This window comes from Heloderma suspectum, chromosome 1, assembly GCF_057233095.1.
Source record: "Heloderma suspectum isolate Gila_16-S chromosome 1, 16-S_ref, whole genome shotgun sequence".
Taxonomy (NCBI): domain Eukaryota; kingdom Metazoa; phylum Chordata; class Lepidosauria; order Squamata; family Helodermatidae; genus Heloderma; species Heloderma suspectum.
The window spans coordinates 437,660,332-437,683,417 of record NC_139458.1 but is presented as its reverse complement, the minus strand read 5'-3'; the positions used below and the strand labels follow the sequence as shown (position 1 = coordinate 437,683,417).

The 23,086-nt window shown below is 45.8% G+C and overlaps 1 protein-coding gene across 2 annotated transcripts; it reads right to left on the bottom strand.

Moving 5' to 3' along the window:
• Positions 1 to 772: 772 nt before the first annotated feature.
• On the bottom strand, positions 773 to 21,962 carry TRIM35 (tripartite motif containing 35). Of its 2 annotated transcripts, none has more exons than XM_084829518.1 (7): positions 21,198 to 21,962; positions 19,434 to 19,884; positions 15,317 to 15,412; positions 13,462 to 13,692; positions 8,635 to 8,657; positions 7,881 to 8,002; positions 773 to 2,698 (listed from the first exon to the last, which is right to left on the bottom strand). In XM_084829518.1, exons 1-7 carry the CDS (start codon positions 21,296 to 21,298, stop codon positions 2,127 to 2,129), a joined length of 1,596 nt encoding a protein of 531 aa, XP_084685644.1. In that variant the 5' UTR covers positions 21,299 to 21,962; the 3' UTR covers positions 773 to 2,126. The 2 variants fall into 2 exon arrangements, with proteins under 2 accessions (XP_084685644.1, XP_084685645.1); XM_084829519.1 differs by having other exon boundaries at positions 20,770 to 21,359.
• Positions 21,963 to 23,086: the final 1,124 nt, after the last annotated feature.

Here is a 23,086-nt window from a genome sequence, read left to right as displayed (position 1 = left end):
AGAATGATTCATCCCAATAGCTATGCCAGTAAAGAGGAAGTAACCAGAAATCTCCAAAACCCTCTTTACAAACAAAGAGCCCCAATGGGGTTAATTCCCTGTTAGCCTTCAACACATCCCCACTGGGGAGGCAAGATCTTCCGATTGGGGGGTGGTGACATAATCCTGTCAGATCAGAGCCAATCAGGAACTACCTTGTCTATTTCAAGCCCCCTTTCCAGTCTCTATAAATCTTTTGGTGTGCCTGGTGCAATAGGAGGATGGTTTGACGGGGGTTTAATTACAGCCTCTTCTGCTGTTCTAGAGAGGGGACAGGGATGAGGTTTCTGCCAGATGGTTAGGCAGCAAGAAAGGCTCTTACAATATTCCTTAGCCCCCCTTCCCTCACTATGACGACAGCCTGCTTCCTCCCCCAAAGTGTAGGCTGCAGCATGCTCATCTTATGCATGTACTGTTATAGTCACCCTTAAGCCCCTAAATTTGTTGGGACTGGATTGCACCATGAATAAAACAAAGCCCCTTAGACATTTTGAACAAGGTCAGCCCAAGGTATTTGAATGGCAGCAAATCCAAATGTCCCTTTCTCCACTAATTTGTGTGTGGGAAGTTTTATCTTGTGCAATCCTCACTAGAGAGCTATGCTACTCTTGTACCCCTCCCCTTCATTTCAAGGAAGATTGTGTAGAACCCCTCAGTAGGTTGTCCCCCATATGTCAAATCTGTCTGTCCTACCCTTAGTAGTACCCCACAATCCACAGCTTAAGACAGTTATCTAGTTTTAAATTGTATTTATTGCATTCATATAACACCTTTCTGAACCAACCAAGGCAGTTTATAAGAACTCAAAAGACAAGAATAAACAAATACAAACATAATAAACATTAAAAACAACTTTAAATACCATAACAATTTAAAAAGCCAAATTAAGAAGATCCATCTTGACCCCTTTGCTGAATGCAGAGTTGGGACCAATTGTAACTCCAGAGGGAGTGTGTTCCAGAGTTTGGGAGGAACACAGGAGAAAGTCCTTTCCCACATGTCTGACAAGCAGGTCCCTCTGTAAGCGGGGGTGTCTTCGAAAGGACCTCTCCTGCTGATCTTAATGAACAAGCAGGGTCATACCAGGCTCAGTTAGCCAGGAGCTAAGTTGTTTAGAGCACAATCCTCAGTATGGCTGGCTGGAGAACGCTGGAAGTTGTAGGATTTTTTTGTCTAAACATGCATAGGAATGCACCCTTAGGGCTTTCTTGAATACCTTGAATTGAACCCAGAAAACAATTGGCAACCCATGCAGATCTTTCAGTATTGATGTGAAACCATGAAATAGTTAGCTGCTGTACTTTGCACCAATTGAAGCTTCTGGATACTCTTCAAGTGTAGCTTCACGTACAGCGCATTGCAATAGTCTAGCTGTGATGTAACCAAGGTATGGATGTCGCTAAATCAGTGACTTAGGAACACCCCCAGCTAGCACAGTAGACACAGTTGTGCAAATGTAGTCCTTGCAACTGCAGCAATCTGAAGATCAAGGGACAGCATAGGATCCAGGAGCACTCCCAAGCTATAACCTGATTTTTCATGGGGAGGGCAACCCCATCCAAAACATATTGAACCCCAGTCTCTGAGTCAGGCTTTCTACTGACCAATAGCACCTGTCTTTTCTGGATTTAATCTCAGCTTGTTCATGCGCATCCAGCCCATTATTTAACTTGGGCAACATTCAAGGATATCATCTGCTTCCTTAGAGCTGAGTAACAAGGAGCAATATGCTGAATGTCATCAGCATATTGATGGCATCTCTCTCCAATAGCTCACAATGACCTCTCTGAGCAGTTTCATGTAGATGTTAAACAACATAGGGACAGGATAGAACTATGTGGGACACCACAGACCAATGGATGTGGTGCCAAACAGTAGCCCCCCAACACCACCTTCTGGATACGACTTGACAGATCTGTTTTGGCTTCATAGGTCTGCCTGTGTGGGAAAATTCTCCACATTCCAAATACTGGAATATCATATAGCTAAAGCAATGTGTTCTTTTTACTGCTTCAGTGTCAGTTAGTGTATGTAAGCATTCAAAGCAAAGGAGGTACATAGATAGTAGGGATTAAAGGATGGTTTGCTCAGTTTGGATAATCTTTATTGATCAGAACCTGAAGCGGGCAGATTCTGAATGGCTCAGCTGGAGAGGCAGCAGCATCTACGCTGCAGATGCAGAAGTATGGAAAGACTTCCCCAAACTTGTCATGGAATGTGTAGATATGGCTCTTCTGCTCGGCATCGTAGAACGAGAGCTCCCCTTCATCACAGTCCAGTTCCACTCTCACTCTCTTGAGACCCTTCCTTCGCCCACCCTCCATCACGACTGATTGGGAGGACTGGCTTTTCTTGTTCTTGGTACCTTGCATGCGGTACATGTACCCAAATCCCAGACGGGAATCGCAGCCAAAACTCCAGTAGTAGCCACAGGACTTCTTGGCCACTCCGATGTACCAATACTCAATGCCACCAATATCGACTTCCCAGATGTGAGACCCTTTGGAATAACTTTTGGAGCCCAGGACACAAGGCATGCCGGTAGAGAAGCGTTCTGGAACTTCCACCATCAGCTTATAGTTACAGGTGGCAACGCTGGTGAGGTCATCAGAAACTTCCAGCCAGCTTGCAGATGTGTTGGGATCAAAGCTGAATGGGACTGCAAAAGGAGATACTCATTAGGTATGGGGAGTTGAATGGAGAGGGGGCCTTTGAAATACAGACCAATTCCTACCTATGTTTTACAGACATCAGGCTTGCCTGCTGTAAAATAACAAGGATGAAAGTCAAATGGAACTTCCATGTACATAGGTGGCATACCAGACGCTAGTGAAACAGGGGCTGATCAGCACCTTTGTCCCTGCATTAGTGTAAAGGTAAAGGTGTCCCCAACCAGTCGTGTCCGACTCTAGGGTGCGGTGCTCATCCCCGTTTCTAAGCTGAAGAGCCAGCGCCGTCCGAAGACGCTTCCGTGGTCATGTGGCCGGCATGACTGAACACCGAGGTGCACGGAACGCTGTTACCTTTCCCGCCGAGGCAGTACCTATTTATCTACTTGCAATTTCTTGCTTTCGAACTGCTAGGTTGGCAGAAGCTGGGACTGAAGACGGGAGCTCACTCCGTCACGCGGCACTCGGGTCTCGAACTGCTGACCTGTCGACCTTCCAGTCTGCAGTTCAGCGTCTTAACCACTAAGCCACCGCGGTCCCCTGCATTAGTGTACCTAACTCTAAAGGTAGCCGCTATCCACTGTTGGAAAGAGAATGCTATTGAACCTTGTACGGATTAGATGAGATGTTCTCCCCCACCACACATACCTCTTTCACTGGCCCACTCAGAAGCAGTAAAAATGGGGGGGGGGGATAGAGATGTGAAGGCCCTGAAAAATTAGGGAAAAAAAATGTTTTTCCAAGGACCATTTTTGCTTTTTTTCTGAAAAACTGGAAAAATTGAACAGCTTTGGATTATGAAATATTTTCTTTTAGAATTTAAGACAAGGTGTTTATCAGGCCTTTACTGCCCCCAAATGATTTCTAAAAACTATGTAATAAGACTTTTATAGAAAGACTAGAGATGTAAAATATCTGGAAATAATGAAGCCATAGGGGAAAATGTTTTTTAATCCTCTCTGTAAGATTCTCAGCATAGTTATTTCTTCCATCTGTTAAAATTATTGATCCAATGTATCTTTTACTGATAGACATTCTGGGATGTTCCAAGTCATGCTCAGTTTCTCAACATGTGAATAAAGTCACCATATCATAATATGGAAGAAAATGTACATTGGGTTTTGTTCTACAGAGTCCTGTGTTTCTGGATTTGTCTTCGGGGGGGGGGGGGGCGTTTCCAGATGTCACATTAAGCCGTTGTGATTTAATAAACTACTTTTGAATAGTCCACGATGCCCTGCCACATGAGTGGGCTAATAAGCTACTGTGAGTAGTTTATTAAGCTACTGTGCATAATCTGAATCATCCCCCCGCCCTCTGTAGTCCTCCTGCCCAAGCAGTGGCATGGTTTCACCCATTGACATTGCAGCAGCCTTTTTTAATCTTCCACAATATCCCAATGAGAGGGGAGAGATGTGTGGTGAAGTACAGGGACTTAATTCAGTGCTTCCAGCATCACCCTGACAAGGGGGGGGGGGGGTGGCAGCTCTGAAGTGCTGGAAGTTTGCAGGTTCGGGACGAAACTTCATACAAAGTCTCCCCTAGTCAGGAGGCACCCAACATACCATCAAAACTCTGCATGATTACTCACAAAGGAGCAAAAATTCTGGGTGCACCAAAAGGAGTTGGTGCAAATAAACCCTTGGAAGTTTGCAGGAATGGGACAAAATCTCACACACAGATGCCTCTCATAGGGAGGCACCTGATGCACCCTAAAAACCCCTTTTTTCACCCATTCCTTGTGTTTCTCCCACTGGCAGTAGCGTGCTTTGGAGCACTGTAGCACTCATTCGCTAAAGCACTTTAGTGCTTTTCCGCTAAAGCACATTTCTTCCCATAGACATTCTGGCATAGATGCTTTAATGTGTTCCCAATTGCACATTTCCCCCCATAGTCAGTACTGAAATAGTCCGTGTAAGCTGTTTCCATTACAGAGAGAATGCTCGTGAGGAGCGCAGCAGCAGCAGCAGCAATCTGAACCGCTCTTGCAGCCCAACTCTGCAGGTGACCAAAATAACCCACGGTGACCACCAGACAACACGATACCCCATAATGGGTTAAATAACCCACGGTCTGCAGTAGGGGTTATCAGAGTGGGTTATTTGGCCGAATAACCTATTGTGGATTTAAAAATTCCCGACAGACGACATAATAACCCATGATAGGTTAAATAAACTATCATGGTTTATTTAACCCATTGTGGGTTATCATGTCTTCCAAACCCAGGGTCTGCCTCCAGTTCTTCCTGCTTCTTCTGGCTTCTAGGATAATTCAGATGTTTCAGGGACTACTTGCTGAAGCTCTGGTCAGACACAAACTAGGAATCTAAAACATTATGTATAACTTGGTTTGCTCATAAAATTAAACATGTTTGGTATATTAAATTTTAAAAGTATAGTTTGTTCAGATAATAATTACAAATTTACTGAGTTCACTTCTTAAAGTTTTCAAATATAATTATAGTTTTATGAGCAAACCATGTTATACATACTATAACGTTAGGAACATAAAGGCTGCTTTATGTTCCTGGAGCAGCCTTCCTCAACCTGGTGCCCTATTGCTGGCCAGCATTCTTGACTATTGGCCATCCTGTCTGAGCCTGATAGGAACTGAAGTCCAAAGTATCTGGAGGGAACCAGGATGGGGAAGGGTAACCTAAAGCAACAAAGTGACTTAAGGTTGGGTGACCGGCCGGATGGACAATTAAGAAATTTAATAAAATAAATAAATCGGTAAAGAGCTATTAAAAAAATAAGTATTGCTTATTTTTCCACTTTCCCCGAAATTTCCATTTTTCCATGAAAAAAACCAGGAAGAACCCTGGGGTTTTTTTCCCATAGCCTCAAAATGTCCAGAAATTTTTACAGCTTGGGGGGTGAGGGGATTTGGATGATTATTTGGGAGGGGATGGGGAAATGTACCTCATGCAGAAGAGCACTGCATGGCAGCAAAAAACTGTGAGCTAAAGTCCAATTTCTTTCACCTCGCAAATTTAAGCTGGACATTCCCATTAAAAAAAAATTCAGCCCAGCTTTAGTACTGATCTAGCAAAATAATTCTTATGTTCTTAAAGAACCATCTTTGCCTACAACAGCAGCATCTCCTGGCTCTTTTTTTTTTTTTCTTCCAGATTTTGTTTTCACTCTTTGAGAGAGCTGTTCAAATTCCATGCCCAGAATTAGTTATAGCAAATTGATCTGGACAGAGAGGTGCAATTGGCCTAGGATGGTGCTGCACTATCCCTGAAGGAACAAATTCATTGCTTGGGGTTATTTGTGGAAACACAGGAGTTGGTGGCTAGGAGGGCTTTTTACCAGCTTAGCCTGGTATACCACCTGCAACCCTATCTACAGAAATCAGACCTTGCCATGATTCCCCATGCACTAGTCACATCCAGTTTAGATTACTGTAATGTGCTCCATGTGGGACTACCTTTGAAGGCAACCTGCAAAGTTCAACTGGTGCAAAATGTGGCCGCCTGTCTGTTGGGAACCAGACAATTAGAACGTGTAACACCATTCTGTACCAGCTGTGGAGGTTGCCAGCACATATCCAGGCCCAATTCAAAGTGCTGGTTTTTGACCCATAAAACCCTAAACCAAAGCTGGGGAAGCTCCATGCAGAGAGAGGTATGTGTCTGACTGCGGTGTGTGTGAGCAAGAGTGGGAGGAGGCCCAACCACTTTGGATTGTGACCCCACCCACTGCTGGCATGCAGCCTCAACATGCTCCCAGGGTGCCAATATGGCCCTCGGGGCAAAAAAAGGTTCTCCACCTCTACCCTAAACAGTTTGGAAGGAGACTATGTGAAAGACTGGTAAAAAAGCTAAAAACTCAGTCCGCAAGGTAAAATTAAGAGGACCTCCAACCCTGTGCCAGTTTAGCATTTAATCCTCAAAGTTAGCCTTGAGTGTACAGTATACACTCAAGTGTACCCATGGGTGCATGAGTATGCTCAAGTGTACTCATCAGTTGGATGGTGTGGAGTGTATATATAAAAGACTACAAGGTTAACCATGCACTGCTGCCCTCTAGTGGCTACAAGAAGCCCCTGCTTGCCCAACTAAGCCATATTGGAGCCCCATCATCATCAAACACATGCACGCACGGGCGGTAATGGGGAGTAGATTTGAAGTGGAGATACATCTTTTTCATTGCACATCACCCTTCCACTGGCATCCCTCTGCCAAACTCACATTTCTTGGCATCCCACTTTTTCTTCCAGGACCATACAAGGAACCCAAGGTGACTTACAAGAGGAAAAAAGGCAGGATATAAATGTTGTTGTTGTCATCATCAGGGGGACCCCAGAAGGCCAGGTTGGGACCCCAGGTGGGCCTGATTTGGCTCTTGGACCTGAGGTTCAACACCCCTGCTTTATATACAAGGGAATCGATTCCCAAGTATGATACATATTACAGAGCACCATTTAAAAGTCCAAAATCTACAGTTGAGCCATACCTTTATTACCGTGGTGGACAACCTGTGGCCTTACAAATGTTGGACTGTAACTCCTATCATCCCTCACCACTGGCTCTGATGGCTAGGGCTGATGGGAGTTGCAGTCCAACAACATCTGAAGGGCCACAAGTTGCTCACTTCTGCTCTATTAGGACTAACCAAAACTCCAGAAGAGTATGTGTAAGCTTGTGTGTTCTCCAGAACTCTTCATCAGGTGTGGTGGTACAAAAAACAGGGGAAGGGGGAAGAACCAGGAAGGCCCCAAAATTAGGCCAGGTGTTGTGGCCATGCAGTACAGATTTGGTCTCAAGATGGAGACTGAGCAACATGCATACAGGTCTTCCTCTTGCCATGCTGTTTTGTGTCAGAGATAAAGGCGTTGCATCAGAATAAGCATGCAAACGGCGCACCTTTTATGCAAGCCCCACTAGTTTTCAAAGTCTGCCAAATATGCATGGTTTTCCTTTGTAAGGAGTTCAGAATTTTTTCGTGCAGAATATAACCAGGCACTTGGTTCGAAAGGATTGCTGATCATTTAATACCGCAGCCAGGACAGGTAGTATGGATCTTACTAGTGTTTCATTGCATGTGTCCCTCATTATGACAGGAAGATCATTTCCAGGGAAGGACATTATGGGAGTTTCAGCACTGCCCGGTAAGAAGTTGTCTCCGGCTTGTTAACGCACATTACCTGGCACACTCAGAAACCTACCTACTTTGATGATATCCAGCATCTTCTTCCACACATTATATTGCAAAGAATCCAGGTACTTAGTGACTTCCACCAGCATCCCTGGTGGAATCGCTTCTGGCTGTTCTATTGTCCAGGCAATTCTGAGAAGCACAATCCAGACAGACATGGAAGTGAGTGAAAGACAGTCAAGAACCTGGGTTAAGACTCTTATAGGCCAATATGTATGGAAGTCCAGATATGGCTTCTGCATTTGATACAAAAGAGGGAGCCAGTGAGTCCATGCACTCAAACAAATGAAATCATTTGTGGATACAAATTCAAATATGAGGCATGTGACTGATGCCAAGGGATGAGCACTATCTATCCAGATTCTCTGGCAGTAGCTTTCCGGGCATCACTCCTAGCCCCTTACATCAAGAATAAAAGGGCCACAAATAGCTTCTGTCTTTAAAAAAATGCAGATGTCAGGGATTGAATCTGGGTCTCAATTAAAAAGAATGGGCAGCTGCCTAGGGCAACATGATTCAAAAGAGCCCACGGCACACCAGAAGCAGCACACATGCCCCTTCTTGTGCTGCATCCGGCATGGCCAGTTATCTGCAGAAGCTAGAGGCGTGCTTTAGAACTCTTTGTGATGTCATGATGGCCCACCATGCCTAGAAGGTTAGAAAGTCTTGAGTTGGCACTGTGAGCATGGCTCCTCTACCCCCATCCCCATCACAAGATATACCAGTGAGTTGCTCGATGTATGACTGAAAATTCAACAACCTACCTGCGTTTCCGGTTTTTGTGTTTCTGGAAGAAAAAAAAAGGGGTGGGGGTAATTGCATTATCTCCCAACAACCACAACCACGACAGCCTTGAAACAGAGATTCCAGAGCAACTACCACTGTCCACAAGGGGTGGGCGGAAGATAGACTGACCACATAGCAGGGTCGTCGTCATTATGGGAGGCCACCTGGGCATGGGCCCCGGATCTTTTGAGCTGTCCTAATTGCCATTTTTTTTACATTTTCCTATTGACTTGCATTGGAAAACAAAAACGGACATAATGTTTTTAGCTTGTATGATAAATACATGAAATTTGGAGGATTGGTAGCCCTCATGGAACTGACTGAATCTGCCAAATTTCAGGTGGTTAGGTCCAGTGGCTTTTGTGCTAGTCACAGGTAAAGTTTGCTATTTTCAAGAAAATGTGTCAAAGCAAGGAGCTATATTTTTTGTGTGCTTCCACATATGTACATGGAATTTGGGGACCTGGAAGCCCCCATAGTGATGACTGAGCCTGCCAAATTTCACAGTTAGGTTTAGTGGCGTTTGTGCTAGCCACGGGTAAAATTTGCTTTTTCCAAGAAAATCTGTCAAAGCAAACAGCTATAATTTCTTTGTGCTTCCACGTAAGTGTACAGAATTTGGAAACCTGGCAGCCCCCATGGAGCTGATGGAATTTGCCAAATTTCAGGCAGTTAGGTCCGGTGGCTTTTGCGCTAGCCATGCGTAAATTTTCCTTTTCTTAAAGTCTAAAACAAAAAGTAAAACTGTCAAGTTACCCAGGGGATTAGAGATCCTAATCAGAAGGTGTTTAAGGTGACCATTAGGAGGTCACTATCCCAAATCTCTGGTGTAGGGTTTTTTTGAGGTGCAAAAAACCTCTCTCCCCTTACTTTTCTTTTCTGCTCTTACATGCCCATTGTTGTGAGCTTGCCTGCAATGATATTTTGAAGAGGGAGAAGGAAGGGAAGAAAGAGCTGGTATTTCACACAGTATCTGATTTTACTGCCCCAAACTGGAACCTTTGGATTCTGCAGAAGTTTAGTAGTTCAGTACAGCAAAGGATCCAATCAGCCTCCACAAACATATTTCTCCCCTTCCACTTTAATTTCTCCTAAATAGCTGTAGGACTCAAATAATCCCAAAGGGAGGGTTAGGACTATGTGGCATCATGATCGAGAATGCTGGGGCTTTAAAATAGGTTCTACAGTTTTTAAAGAAGATACAAAAAGCCCTCAGCCACCTCCCCTCATAAAGTTCATTTAAGTACGTGCAATCCTTGCAAACCCTCCACAGCCTCCTAAATTCCTCTGAAGTACTACCTCTCTGAAAGGAGCCACTTGGTTTAGGGAATTCTCTCTACCCCCCACCCCTGTGCACATTTCCAATCACCATTTTTCTTTTCTTCTTCCCTCCCCTATCCTGTTCTTTCTTTCTCTTCTTTATTCCATCCACAGCATATCTTGGGGAATTCTTTAAGAGTATTCTCTTCGGTGGGCAAGAGAAGTTCTGAACTGTATGACTTTATACAAACAGACAAGAAGGTTGGTTTTTCTCCTTCTCACTCAAGCCTTTGAGAAAAGTGGGTTCACATGGTTGCAGAGAAACAAAACTGCGGCTGTTTTGTTTGTCAATTGCCATTATCCAGCAATAGGAGGGGCTGTAGCTCAGTGGTGGAGCACATGCTTGGCATGCAGAAGGTCCCGGGTTCAATCCCCCATCTCCAGGTAGGGCTAGGAAAGAATCCTGCCTGAAACCCTGGAGAGCCGCTGTTGCCAATCAGTGTTGACAATACTGCGCTAGATGGACCCAGGGTCTGACTCAGTACAAGGCAGCTTCCTATGTTCCTCTGAACAGAAAGCTTTAATAAAAATAGGAGTTTGGGGTTTGTTTTTTTAAGTGGAGGGGAGATAAATATTGCTTGATAAATATTGCTAAATTAGCATAAATATTGCTAATTTAAGCAATCCTATGTATGCCTACTGAGAAGTCCCATTATGTTTAATGAGCCTTACCCTCAGGAAAGTGTGCATAGGATTCCAGCAGAAGTTACTTTTGCAGGGAGGTTTGCACCTTGATGTTCTCAGAAATAAGTCCTGACTTGTGAGCATGGTACTGCAGGATTAATACAGTGCCTACTCAATTCTGTCTAATGAATTGACTACCCTTTCAGCTCAGTCCTATGCATGTTTTGTCATTTGTGGGTTTGGGGGAACAGGGGTTGCAAGAACTCTAGCTTCAGTGGTGAGGGAAAGGCACTTAGTATATGCTCAGAGTTTCTCCATAACTGAGCCCTAGTTTGGAAAACAGACTCATTGGCTGAATCCTGGTGAAGTCTTGGCACAAATGAAGTTATGGGGAGGAAGATGCAATGAGAGCTTGTGCATAGAAAGGAGTTGCACAAAACAAGACATTTGTTTTTATGAAGAGTTGCTGGAGGATGGTTGTATGGAGGGGAATAGAATTGGTAGGGAGAGAATGTAAGTGCTCAGTGGTGAAAGAAAAACATTCTGCACATGCTCAGAAGCACTCTCTACTTAAGAACATAAGAGTTGTGCTGCATCAGACCAAGGTCCATCTAGTCCAGCATTCTGTTCACACAGTTGCCAACCAGATGCCCACTGGAAACCCACAAGCAGGACATGACTACAATAGCACCTTCCCACCCATGTTCCCCTGCTGCTAACATTGTTGAAATGTAAATAAATTCTAGCAATTTTAAATTAAGGTTGGAATTAAGGTTGCTGGGAGAATTATCAACAACCTCAGATACGCAGACGATACCACCCTAATGGCAGAAAGCGAAGAGGATCTAAAGAGCCTCTTGTTGGGTGAAAGTGCAGAGTGCAAAAGCTGGTTTGAAACTCAACATTCAAAAAACTAAGATCATGGCATCTGGCCCCATCACTTCCTGGCATGTAGAAGGGGAAGAAATGGAAGCAGTGACAGATTTTATTTTCTTGGGCGCCAAGATCACAGCAGACGGTGACTGTAGCCATGAAATTAAAAGACGCTTGCTCCTTGGGAGGAAAGCTATGGCAAACTAGACAGCATAGTAAGAAGCAAAGACATCACCTTGCCGACAAAGTCCATATAATCAAAGCTATGGTTTTCCCAGTAGCAACATATGGCTGTGAGAGCTGGACTATAAGGAAGGCTGAACGCCGAAGAATTGATGCTTTGGAACTGTGGTGCTGGAGAAGACTCTTACGAGTCCCCTGGACTGCAAGGAGGTCCAATCAGTCCATCCTAAAGGAAATCAACCCTGAGTGCTCATTGGAAGGACAGATCCTGAAGCTGGAGCTCAAATATTTTGGCCACCTAATGCGAAGAGAAAACTCCCTGGAAAAGACCCTGATGCTGGGAAAGATTGAAGGCAAAAGGAGAAGGGGACGGCAGAGGATGAGATGGCTAGATAGCATCACCGATGCAATGAATATGAACTTAAGCACACTCCGGGAGAACGGAGGACAGGAAGGCCTGGCGTGCGATGGTCCATGGGGTCACGAAAAGTCGGACACGACTTAACGACTGAACAACATATCCTTCAGAAACTTTGCAAATTTCTTGCCTGGGGGACACCTACAATGACCTGTGCATTTTCATACAAATTTACCCAAAAACTATTGGGGAAGGGGTGAATGGAAGGGAAAGCGAATCACTCCCTCCCCCAAACTGGAGAACCGCCCTTCCACGTGAACTGCTGCACCTATCCTTCTGAAACTTTGCTGACTTCTTACTTAGGGACAACTGTAGGCTGTCTGTAACTTTCAGAACAATGGTCCACAAGGAACATAGGGAGATAAATACGTCCTCTTTTGGAGACCTCAAAAAGTCAAGGCCACCCTTGCACAAAAACCCATGTGGCTATCATTCTGAAATTTGGAGACATGATCTCCTCTGATGGGGCAATGAATCCTGAAATTTTTATCCAATTGTTACAAGGAATTAAAACATTATTGGCCATTCCCTTTAAAAGAAAATCAAAATATAAACCCTGCACCTATTTTTCTGACATTGAGCAGGTGTAATCCCTTCCTAGGGGGCTACCATGCCTGAAATTATACAGTTCTGACCAAGAGAAAAAAGTTAGGGTTTTTTTTTCTAATTTCCCATGGTAGTCAGCAGGAAGTATAAAGACTCATTTTTCCAAACCTTGACCCAGGTTTGGTGCTGAGCTGAAGTGGGATATTTTCCAAAATGCTGAATCGGGGTCTGAGTTGAAGTGGGGTAGAGGGCGTCAGTGCACACTTCTTAGGTATGTATGTATGTGATGTATACACACACGCAAGCACACTGCATGCACACACCACACACATATAGTAGACGCACGCTTAGACTCGTGTGTGTGTGTGTGTGTATGCAAATTTGTGTTATGGGCCTGTGCCTTGGATCTTTTAGGACCCTAGCAATGCCCCTGCCAAATAGCTCCTGCTAGTTACTTGGATCCTTGGAAAGAATGCCAGATTAGGTGGACCTTGGTCTGATCCAGCAAGGTACTTATGTCCTTAAGAATGCATGCTCAGAATCACTGAACACAGATTAGTTATTCCATAATTGCTTGTCAATTTAAAACAGACCAGTGGATTATGAGGATTCCAGTACAAAAAAGAAGACCGTGCAAGACTGAAATCAGCCTGCCCCTTTCTACAAGTACGGAGCATGTTAATTCTCCTGGATGACAGAAAAAGCTGCAGTCTGGAATGGTTGGGCAACATTCTATATGTCAATATTATGCCATGTCAACATCCTTTAGCTACTCCTGAATGCAGAGAACTCTGCCTATAGTGTGTGTGCACGCGTGCACACAACTGCTGATTAGCCTTACCTTGAGAAAGGAGATATCATCGTCTTTCAGGTCAGCCTGCAGCTGGCTGACTTCTTGTAGCAGGACGTCACTTTCTTCAGAGAGTTTTTTAATTTTGTCTTCAATGAGGTCCTGTTTCTTCTGGGTCTCCTCCTGCAGCTCATCCAACATGTTCCTCTCCTCATTCTGCAGAAATGCATGCAGTTGCTCAAACTGTTTTTTAATCTCCTTCTCCAGCCTGGCACTTTCTGCCTGGTTAAGGGCAGGGAGGGAAGAGAGAGGAAGAAGAGGCAAAACAACATGGATGAAGTTTCAAATCAGGGGAAAAGCCTGCCATACCTCATCTCAACTAGAGGACAACTCATCAGAATCAGAGGCAGATAGAATCTGAGGCACAGGGAGAGTGTGGAAGGACATTTAAAAAAATAATTTCTCAGCACCTAAGCTGTTCCCAGGTTGAGGCTTGTAGTTTGCAAAGATTCATACAACACTGCAATTTTGGCTACCCCTTCCTGGAAATGGGGTGGGAAACATGTATAAGAAATTAACTCAGATCATCCCCAGGCAACTTGGCCATTTCCCAGCATCCCTAGTGATTGGTCATGCTGGCTGGTGGATGTTGGGAGTTGGAGTCCAACACATCTAAAGGGCACCAGATTGGGGAAGGCTGCTGCAGATAAACACAATATAGCAGAGAGATTTTACACACCAGAACTTCTCCTGACTGGAAAAAACTACACCAGGCAGTTCTCCCTTCTGTTTTGCTACTGGCAAAATGCCCACTGCAGCAATGGATGAGGTGCATATGGAAGGTCATGTTATATACGTGGGTTGGATCCTCATCAGTGAGGGCTGAGGCACAGAGTGTCAGGGTGGACAGCAACATCTGTCTTCACCACAACAGTATCCCTAAGCATTGATCTTTAATATTTCTCCTACCCGGGGGCAGGGCACTACTGTTCACTTAAATAAGAGTGATGCACTCAGAGACCAGTAGGGCAGAAGCCATACCTGCTACCTAAACTCTTAATCCTAAAGAGTTTTATTTTCAGTGACCAGGTTCAAGGCTACTTTTATTCACTGAACTTCATCCTGGGTTTTGTTTGCTGGTGAGACAAAATGATGGGAACTGGCTTATGGATCAACACCCAGAAACCTCTTTCTATACTGAATCCAGCAACCCTGCCTGGAACAGGAGGGGTTGGAGGAGACTATCTATGAGGCACAAGTTCCAAGACTCTGCCTGACTTCAGGGTCCCTGGCATATCCGTAAGACAAGCAGAAGCTTGTGTGCTAGCTGTTGCTCTTTAGCTAAGGGTACTCCTACCATAAGGGTTGAAGAATCAGAAGGTGATCAAATCCAGCTCCTTTACCCAAGACAGGATTCTTCCATATACTTCTGGTATCCCTTAGAGGATGGGTACACAACCCATGGGTCATGTGCAGCCTGTGGAGCCATAGGGACCCCACCCACTTTCCCCTGCAGCCCAGCTGATCATCTGAATGGTGGGGGTGGGAAAAAGACACTGTTCCGGTGCTGCCATTACTAGTGCCAGGACAGCGATATCACCGGGGATCACTGGGTATCAGGACGTGTGTGTGTCTGGGGGACAGCGTCTTAGGGCCAAAAAGGTATAGACTAGCTATCGTAACATAATACATACCACCATGGGCCACACACAGAAGCCAGAGTGAGCAAGGAGCATCCCACTAAGGTATCTTCACAGTACAAAGGATGAAGGCTTGAATACGGAACAAGGTACCATTCCTTCCCAGCCCATAGCCAGACATAGGCATGGTCCTCACAGGACTTGTAGGTATAACCTAGAGTAGACTTGCTGCACTGCACCCTTGGCGCTCAGAGGGAGGTGCGTACCTTGTTGTGGTTCACAATGAGTCTGTAATCAGACTGCATTCTTCCAAATTCTTTCATCTTGTCCCGCAGGGAGTTTTCCATGTCCTTACACTTGGCCTGGAGTTGAAAGAAGAAGAAGAGAAGAGTCACAAGTTAATTTCTTTTACTCTGTGTTTCCCATCCTATTTCTAAGAAGGGGTAGCCAAAGATATTACACTACAGAACTTTTATTTATTTAAAAAAAATAATGCTTAAGTAATATCCTCTATCAGCAACTGGCTGCACTAATGTAATGTGACGGAATGTTCACGAAGATTCTCCTTAGAACATTTATAAACAACCTCCTGTGATAAAGTGGAAGGTCACCCTTTTTTTTTGCTGGGGAAAATCCCCTCTCATACTCTAGGAGTGGTATGGGTAGGTAGAAAGAGGACTGGATAGCAGAGTGGGAAGGAGTCGCAGCAATTAGGACAAAACGTTTACCATGCCTTGGAGAAGTCTATCAATGGCTACTAGTCCTGATGGCTATTTGCTACCTCCAGTATCAGAGGCAGCATGCCTATGTACATCAGTTTCTGGGGAACATGGGCAGGAGGGTGCTGTTGCACTCATGTCCTGCTTGTGGGTTCCCCATGGGCAGCTGGTTAGCTACTGTGTGAACAGAATGCTGCACTAGGTGGACCTTGGTCTGATCCAGTATGGCTCTTATGTTCTTAAACTACTGCTCTCTCAACTTAGGGTGGGGGGCTCCTGTTTGTTCTAACCTACCATGTGATTCAGCATGTATGTATATCCTTCCCCTCGCCCCGCCCCGCCCACCTCCTCAAGTTTAAAGACAGGAACCGACATGAGGTTAAGTGACTCACAGCAGTCACAAGTGCCAGGGACGGGTGGAATTCAGACTGGAAAGTGTGACTCAAGCACACACAACTGCCTTTATCCACCACCCTCCCTTGCCTCAAAATCTATTTCGAACTTCTTTTCCAAGCCCCAAGAACCATATCCTGCGATAGCAACCCAATGTGCTCATGCCAAGGAGCCTCTCCATAAGGCGGCCAAAGTTTCTTCATGGTTTCTGCTTGCTTGCTCTCTCTGTATAGTTGTAGGTTGATAACCCCCACAATTATCTAGGCAGGGCAAGTTCCAGATCATACAAGTGTTCCAGTCACCATGAACCACACTGGTTATGTTAAGCTTATTTTCTACATACTGCAAAAAACTTCAGGATACCCACCAGAAACAGCCAGAAACTCTAGTCAGTTTGCTAACTGAAAGAGCCAGCAATACCGTTGGTGTTCCATGCAGCCCCAAGGAATAGGAAAGCTGGCACAAAATTTGGTTTGCTAAGTATTCACTCTTTCCACACACACACAGTTTTAGCAGTTTAAATATTTTATTGTGGATTTTAATATGAATTTGGAAAAAATTGTAAGTTACTTGAGAGCTCTGTGAGATAAAAGGAGAGGTATGGGAGTTTTTGGAATAATTTTTGCATGACCACATTTGCATAGGAGTGGGGTGGGGGACATATGCAGTCAGCATCTACAGCTAAATCCACACTTTGGAATGGTCTCCCCAGGGAAACTTTGCCTTGCCACTTTGTTATTTCACCCCATCACCAAGTGGACATTTTTATTTAGGGAACAGTTTCCTGACTTCTGAATTGGTGGACATTTTACTGCTACTGTAATATTTTAAGCTGGCCACAGTTGCAGCTTTTGTTGTTTTTATGGGTTATGCATTTAAATATAAACTCTGTTGCTGCTAAGGTTTTTAAAAGTCCATGTCTCATTTTAGTGGATACTGGCCTCTATTTTATCAGTGACCAGGTATGGCAGGGGTGGGGAACCTCAGGCCCAGGGGCCAAATACAGCCCTCCCGGGGTCCTAATTTGGCCCTCTGGACTTCTTCAGATGACCGCACCCCTTTACCCCAGCCACCAGTTTCTTGGCTTCTGTGTAGTTTTCTCCCCATTTAAAATGTTGGAATGCCTCTCCTATGGCTTAGTTACTGGCAGGAAGAACTTTAATTGAAAGTATGCTGGTACATTTTGTATTTTTGGCCCCACCCCTTTTGCCATTGGCCCCACCCACCACTGTAATGCAGCCCCCCAAGAGCTTTTCTGAAATGGAATTTGGTTCTCAGGCTGAAAGAGGTTCAACACTCCTGATATGACCTATTATGGTTGTGACCAGTTATGGTTACTTCTGGCACCATTGTGGAAGGGTGTAAACTCAGATGTTTCATATAAATTTTTAAAAATATTATTATTACAAGTATTTATATGTAGCCTCTAAGGGACAAAGGCTTTAATCATAGATAGACAAACAGACAGTGCTTTTAATGAGCAAAATACAAATAAGCTCAGGAAGCTGCCTGAATCAGATGAGTGGTCAATTCTGCCCAATGTATTGTACTCTCTTCCGACTGGTGGTGGTCTCCAGATCTCAGTCAGTGGTTTTCTCAGACCAACCACTGGGAAATCATGTTCCTTCCAACGAGAAGTGCTGGGGTCTGAACGTGGGACATTCTACAGGCAAGGCAGGTGCTCTACCATCAAGCTATGGACCTTTCCTTTATGTTTGTTCCTCATAAAAAATATCCTTGTATGGAAAACCCATAGAAAGATGGTGTAGGAGAACAGAGGAGGTTGAAAAAAAAAAGAGTAGTTTACACAAGGCCTTTAGTGAGTTCATGATGGACCTGGATTTTTATGCCACCTATAAACACTAAATTTGGCATTCCAAATTCAAGTTTATGACTCCCACTCCCTATTCTCTTGCCTACATCTATTTTGCTTGCTCTGTATTACCTTACTATAGCCAGAACTCTGCAAAACGCCACTCTTAATTATGCAAATACAACTCCCCAGTTGGCTTTTTTTAAAAAATCCATAGGTGCCTTTGGGGCAGAGGCAAATAGGTGTGTTTGTGCTCACTTCAGAGTCAATAGGATTATGGTGTGCTCTTTATCATCTGCATATTCAAACGGTAACCCAATTAACTTCCATCCTTCCCTGCAATTCTCTTAGCTTTCAGAGCAACTGAAGCTTCGAAACACAACTACAAATGAGCCATTTTGATCTGTTCTGTGATTAATGGCCAGGCAAGTCAAGCACATCTAACAAATCCAGTAAGAAGGCCATCTTTGCCCCAGGGGCTGGTTCTCATGCTGCACTTTTACAGAAAGGATTACTTTATCCTGTCACTCGCTATTTGAATTGTTTCATGAACAAACTGGATGGAGCAGGCTGAATGGGAAGTTTGTACACAGTATGGAGCTGTAGGGTGAGTAGGATTCTACTTTAACAGCAGGCAAAAGGATTAGATAGATTTTCTGGTACCTCAGCAGCCCCTAAGATTCTCTCAGTCCAGCCCTCTAGACTGCCATGCAAGGCACACAAAAAAAGGAAATAGGTTCCAGTCAGTGCGAGAGCTTTTGCAGCAGTCCGATATTCTACAATTCTCAGACTTTGCACCAATACAAAGACTACGGCCTAGATTACATGTCACATTCACTGTGGGGTTCAACACCACTCATCATATGATTCAGAATCATTATGCAACGAATTCCCACATCCCACATCATTAGGAGGAGGAAAATGTGCTATGCAACAGCCCCAATTCATGCAGCAAGTACTGCTAGATAAAATTGCTAGTGGATGGAAATTCGTAATGGGAATGCCAGTCACTGTAGCGTAAGATATGGATGCATGGGGGCAAAGACTCTGGCTTTGCCAAATATCTGAGAAACAACAGTCCTTGAGTTACAAAGCAGCCTTCCAGATAGCCTCTGTGCATGGCCAAGGTGGAACAATCTACAAACAATAATTGGTTGATCTCATTTATACTTATTTATTTTTACATTTATATCCTGCCTTTTTTCCTCTTGTAAGGAACCCAAGGCAACATACATGGCCCTCCTCCTCTCCATTTTATCCTTACAACAATCCTGTGAGTTAGGTTAGGCTGAGAGTCTGTGAGTGGCCCAAAGTGACCCGGTGAGCTTCATGGCCAAGGGAGGACTAGAACCCGGGTCTGCCAAGTCCCAGTCCAGCACTCTAACCACTACACCACACCTGCTCTACACCACCCTTGGCTATGAATCCTCTGCCACGCAGACCCCTAGGAGCACTTACCCTGTAATTCTTGGCCATCTCTGCCACGGGTTTCATTTTGTGGCCCACATGCTGCTTGGAGCTTTGACACACAAAGCAGACCAGCTCCTTGTCATCCAGGCAGAAGAGCTTGGCTTCCTCGTGGTGCAGAGGACAGAGGGCAGAAGCCTCCCCCAACTGCTGCTGCAGCTGCTTCTTCTCCTGCTTGAGGAACATCTCCACAATGTTGGCAAGCGTGTGGTTGGTGCGCAGATCCTCCGGGGAGCAGGCCGCCTTGCACACTGGGCAGACATGGCGAGTCTGGTCCTCCCAGGAACGGCTCACACAGCCTTTGCAGAAGTTGTGGCCACAGCAGAGGGTGACGGCATCCTTGAAGGGCTCGTAACAGATGGGGCAGAGCAGCTCCTCCTTGATGGTGGCAGTGGGCAAGGATGGGGCAAAAGGCAAAGAGCTTTGCTTGGCCATAGATTTGCTGGGGAGAGAAAAACAGGAATAACGTGCAAACTCTCTCCAGAAAAACACTCAACTGCAAGAACAACCAGTTGCTGCTGCAGCCACCACCCCAGCTGGTGAGTCACAGCTGTTGGCAGCTAAGAAAACTTGCAATTAAGCTCCACCCAGCTTTATTTTTCCCCTCCGAGACTGCCCCCCCCCTATTTTAATACAGAAACTGACTTTGGCAGTGCAGACAGCCAAGGGGGGCGGGGAGGAGGAGGAAACGATCCTGTGTGTGCGGCCTAACCAGGGAGTGTTTGAAAGTTACAGCCTCCCTCAAGCAGGAAGCGGATTTCCTCTTGAGCCTGGCTAGACAGGGAAGGAATTTGCGCAACTTCCAGGGAAAGGAACGAAGGCGTGTCGATTAGGCAGTGAAACGTGCGCAGTCCTGAAAGCCTTTACCCAGGAGTAAGTGTTCTTGACTGCCAAGGGTTCCTCCACAGCGCTAGTCGGGAGGAGGCAGCTGCAATCCCAGACGCGCATTCCCTCGGGAGCAACTCCCCTCGGTTTCCGATGAGTCTTCTTGCCAATGTGAGGCGGATTCTCCCGGGCTTCGTCGTCGGGTTTAGCCCGAGGCATCTCCGGCATCGCTCACATGGGCGTGAGGCCCCCGGACTCGCAGCAAAAACGTGCTTCCTAGTAAATGCACTCGATGCCCGCCGGCCCCCTTGAGAACTTGAGGCGGCTGCTATATTCCAAGCACGCTCCCATCAAGTTTGAAGACACGTACCCCGGCGTAAGTTTCTAACAAACACGTTTGTTTCAAGGACGTTCCGCTTTTGGTTATCATTAAACAAGAGTACAGAAGAGGGTCAACGGGAACTGGCTACAAACAGGAGCGAACTATTTTACAGACACTTACTTGGGAGTAAGCCCCGCTGAACCCAGTGGGATGCACGTCTGAGATCCGCCTCTTATGAATATTTAACGCGGGATAGAAAACGGAAGTGAGCTTTAAAAAATATTCACGGAATTTTTTTTTAAAAAAGAAATTTCCCAGCTAGCCGCGGATTTGCAGTTAAGAGTCGCGGGAGAGGAAAAGCGAAAAAAGAAAGGCGTCGCTCGCGTAAACGGCCGTTGCTGGCTGGCGATCAGGAGCGTCTCCGGAACTCGAGTCGGAGCGGCGGTTTCTGGGCGAAAAGGAAAATTCAAAGCGAGCGCAGATCCCGCTCGGCTAGAACTGCCCGTCAATGGTGATGGGGAAAGATCGGGCCACGTGGGTGGGTCCCTGGGTTGATCCTGTCCTCTCGATGCCTTGCACGGACGCACGCCTCCCCCCCCCCCCCTTACCTTGGTGCATTACAGGGAGAAGGCAGGCATTTCTGGCAGCACGTCCTAGAGCTCCTTCGCCGGGGGCTGCGGGCGAGATTGGCCGGGAAGAAACAAGCCATGAGTACTAGCGAGTTGGGCACTGGATTCCCGCTGCCGACCGAAGCTTTCCCCCACTAACCAAAAGAGCCCGGGACTCTCAGCCTTGCCTTTTATGTCCCGGAGGCGAGTTCGGGCTGAAACTCCGCCCCACTCGCTGCTTCAAGCTGGGGAAGGTTGCTCAGGGATGATGGCTCGGGTGATGCTGAGAAGGCAGGACCAATGGCAAAGCTCCCCTGGCCAGTTGAGTAGGTTACTTTACCTACCCGTGCCGGGAGGCTTCCAGGCTGGCAAGAAAAGTAGGTCACGGGAGCAGGGGGAGGATGCGCCAGTCAGGCACAGGAATAACAGTCGTTCTTCCTAGCAAGGAAGCCGACTGGCAGAGGGTACAAAATCAGGAGGAACTGCAAGCATTCTAGAGAACAGGATTCTAAATTATCTTGATACGTTAGAAGGAGAAACGCCGGATTTCTTAAGCACGTTGAGGGAGCTTTCCCCAGGAAGGCTCAGCATGGCTTGTGTCATTTGGAAGCCCTATTACCTGCTCTGGAACAGTAAACTCATTTTATGATGCTTTTATATGACCTGCCTGTGTATTTTAATTAGGTTTTATCCTTGTTGTAAGCTGCCCTGGGAGCTTTGTTGCAGGGCAGCATATCAATGCCTAAAATAAACATGATGATGGAGTGTTCCAAATACATCACATATTTGGACATCAAAAAAGCTTTCCACAAAGGTACTCACCAAAGACTTCTGTGTAAACTCAGCTGTCATGGATTAAGTGGATGGGCCCCCTTCTGGAGTGGTAAGTTGTTAAGGAGGCAATGCTATGCATGTTTAGACAGAAAAAAAGTCCTACACCTCCCAGCATTCCCTAGCCAGCAGTGCTGACTGGGGAATGCTGGGAATTGTAGGACGTTTTTCTGTCTAAACGTGGATAGCATTGTGCCTAAAATGTCACCACATCCTGCATGGCTAATGCAGGAGAAGACTGCCCCTCCTATGCCGAGTGCTGGCCCAAACTCCAGTACCCCACTACAACTGGTTGGAAGAAGGTATCCTTCTAGCCTGCTGCCATTCCTTCAGTGCTCTTGCCCCTCCATTCTCTAGTGAAACTGACAGGGGTGGGGGTGGGGTGGGGTGGGGTGGGGGTGGGGGTGGGGGTGGGGGTGGGAGGAAGCATTCCTGGAGAGCAGAGAAAAGGAACTGTGAAGGAAACTGAAATTAATCAGGTTTCCCACTGACCATGTTGTATGGAGCAGCCTTAGATCGGGCCCTGTACTGTACTTTGACTGGCAGTAGCTCTCCAAGATCTTGGTCTTTCCCATCAACTGTTACCTGACCATTTAGCTGACAGCTGAATTTCAGCACACAAAATATGTGCCCTACCACTGCACTATGGTCCTCTGCCCCACCACCTGTCAGTTTCACCAGATAGCGGAGGAGGATAGTATTGATGAAACTGACAAGGTTCTCCTACCACAGTTCCTTGCAGGGAACACAGTGTGGTGGAAATGAAGGTAGAGCACCTGCTTTGCATACAGTTTTCATCCCCAGCATCTCCAGGTAGGGCTGGAAAGTCCCACCTGAATCCCTGGAGAGCCATTGCTGCCAGTCAGTGTTGACAGTAGTGGGCTAGATGGACCAGTCTGACTCGTGGTATAAGTCAGCTTCCTTTGTTCCTGTGGGATAGAGACGTGAAGGCTCAGGAGGGGGGGGGGAATAGAAACTTGGAGGGGAGATGGTTTTCCCATTCCCCCCCCCCCAGGATGTTTGTTTGAAAAATTTGGGCTTATATATTTTCTTTTAGA